Genomic DNA, 2,799 nt, shown 5'->3' on the forward strand with positions numbered 1-2,799 from the left:
ATGCAAGTCATTATGCTTATACCTTTGACAAATTTGGGATATGGGTTTCAGGTACTCTGCATTTGTTTTGGCCGAGTAGTTCTAAACTTGAGATTGCTGAAAATGAAGAGGCAAATGGAGAAATCTAAGTCATGTGGTACAAGTTCTGCCTCAGCCCCGAAGAATAAATCATCTTCATCATCTCAGGTAGCATTTTTTTGTTTAAAATCTGTAATATGTTTGTTGATGTGGATAATTGTACCCTAGTTTGTTGATGTGGATAATCTGTTTGTTGATGTGGAATTGTGGATTATCTGTAATATGTTTGTTGATGTTAAAAGAAAAAGACGTGAAAATGAAAAAATGAAAAACTTAAAAACTGAGTTCAATATGGCCTTTCCGAATTCATCATCGTAAATTTATCTCTACTAAAGTACTAATGGACTCATCAACTGAGAAGACTAGACAAGAGAATAATGTAATGAGAAGGGAGAGGCTATAGCTAAGCTATTAGAGGATTGTTTGTTGGAATGAGGTATAGAGAAGATTCTCACAGTCACCGTTGATAATGCTTCGTCAAATGATGTTGCATTGAAGGAGTTGAGTAAGAGGATAGGTGATTGGGGTGTCCCTAATGCACTTTTGCATGGAGGGAAGAATTTACAAATGAGGTGTGTCGCCCATATTCTTAACTTGATTGTCAATGATGGGTTGAGTGTGATGAAGATATTCATTGGTGCCATTCGCAATGCGGTGAGGTATGTTAGATCATCCCCACAAAGGCTTGATTTTTTTAAGGGATGTGTTGAAAGGGTGAAACTAGAGTGCAAAGGGCTTGTGATTTTGGATGTCCCTACTAGGTGGAATTCCACATTCTTGATGTTGGAACGAGCTTTGACCTTCCAAAAAGCTTTTGATAGAATGGTGGAAGAAGATGCGGGTAATTTTTGGGCATGGCTCCAAGGTGACAAGGGTGAAAAGCCAAAAGAAGGGCCACCGGCAAGTGTTGATTGGCAATATGGGGAGCAATTTGTGGATTTCTTGAGACCATTTTATGAAATCACTTTGAAGGTATGTTGTTCTAATTCTCCTACCGTTCATAGTACTTTTGGTGATATACTCTCTATTTATGGTCTCTTGCAAGAACAAAAAAATCCATGTTTGTCTGAGATTGCATCACCCATGCAAGACAAGTTTCTCAAGTATTGGGGTAGCTTTGATAAGTTGAATCATTATCTATTCATTGCTATTGTTCTTGATCCACGTCATTTTGTTGACTATTTTGAGATTCTTGATGATGGGGATATGGATGAAAATGTGGAAGCTAACACAAAGAGTGTGAAGGATCTTTTGTATGACCTTTACAAGGTGTATGAGGAAGAGGGAAGGGAAAGTGGTGTTGGTGAGGTTGGTGGTTCTCAAGTATCAAGTGAGGCTCAATCTAGTTCAACTAAGGGTCTAACGGAGTTAGAAAAGAGATTGAAAGAGAAGGAGCAAAGGAGAAGAGCAAAGAAAGCCGAGATCGTAAACAACGATGTGGATAAATATCTTAGATATCCTATTGAAAGAGATGGTGTGTCACACCCCAACTCAGGGATTTTTTATTTTATTTTTATTGAGTTGAAGGTATGACTTGTACTAAAGAATAGAAACATAATAAAGAAAATTCATAGTCCATTTGAATCAGATTTGAAGTACTGAAAGAAATAACCAAGTTGCCCTTCCAGCAGAATTACTAATACAACAGACCTGTAACTTTGAAAAATCATAACTAATTCTAGAAAAATCATTTTTAAGAGATTCCAATTTTGAAATGATCTTTAAGATGTCTACTGTAACTTTTATGAAGACACCCACTTTAAATACCCAACCGAAATGTACAGTTTTCAACAAAAAGGCAACTGCATCAAAAGCTCAGAAACACAAATGCAGATTTGCAGATCTCTGTTCTACCTTGAATTTAACCAATGAATTTTAAACATAAGAGCTGGAAAATAATGAAACCAATCAAAGAACTTAGAATCAATTAAAAGACATAACCGATTCAATGAACATAGCATGGATTATGGAAAAAGAAGAAATTTATAATGCAGCAAACATAATTATATAGATTACAGTACAAACTTTCTTGATAGTTCATTATTCCCACAGAAAATTCAAACCTATACTTCAAAGGCAAACTACAAACTGGCAGCCTTTGCTCTTATTCTAGGAAACTAAACAAAACAAGTCTCACACTTCCTTCACATTAATCACAAGCTCTTCAAAAGGGAAAACTAAACTTCATGTTCAGTACCTGCAATATTTGATAGGGGTGAGCATCAATAGCTCAGTAGGAGGCTAAGCCTCTTTAAATAAACAACACAAACTAGTGACAATCAAAACAGTAATACATGGATGTATGCAATGCTATTTTCATCTATTACCTGTTAACTCACATGCCAAGACACCAAGAGTCTACATGTCCCATACCATGTAATTTACCTTTTTGAGGTGACTCCAGATGAAATAACACATGAATTAACCTCATAACCCAAACCATGATTCCCTTTTTGCTAGTCATCTTACTTAATCTCAATCACCAAAATCGTACAGCTCTATTAGCCCACCTGAAATTTGGTCCTTACGGATTAAGCTCAACTACACAAAAGAATACTCCCACATATTTCATTCCCGTTCTATTCTATCAAAACCATGCCTCAAACTTCATGAACATGCTAATGAAACAATATGATAAACAACAGATAACACCCATTAACTCAACCATCAATCAAATTTCATAACTGAAATCACATATAGCAACACAGCAACCAAACAAAT

The 2,799-nt window shown here is 35.9% G+C and overlaps 1 protein-coding gene across 1 annotated transcript; it reads left to right on the forward strand.

Annotated features, from left to right (window-relative positions):
* On the forward strand, window positions 1-1,611 carry LOC133742608 (zinc finger BED domain-containing protein RICESLEEPER 2-like). The gene is made up of 2 exons (XM_062170322.1): window positions 1-136; window positions 521-1,611. The coding sequence occupies exons 1-2, from the start codon at window positions 1-3 to the stop codon at window positions 1,609-1,611; spliced, it is 1,227 nt and encodes a 408-aa protein (XP_062026306.1).
* The last annotated feature ends 1,188 nt before the right edge of the window (window positions 1,612-2,799 follow it).

This window comes from Rosa rugosa, chromosome 1 (assembly GCF_958449725.1).
Source record: "Rosa rugosa chromosome 1, drRosRugo1.1, whole genome shotgun sequence".
NCBI lineage: Eukaryota > Viridiplantae > Streptophyta > Magnoliopsida > Rosales > Rosaceae > Rosa > Rosa rugosa.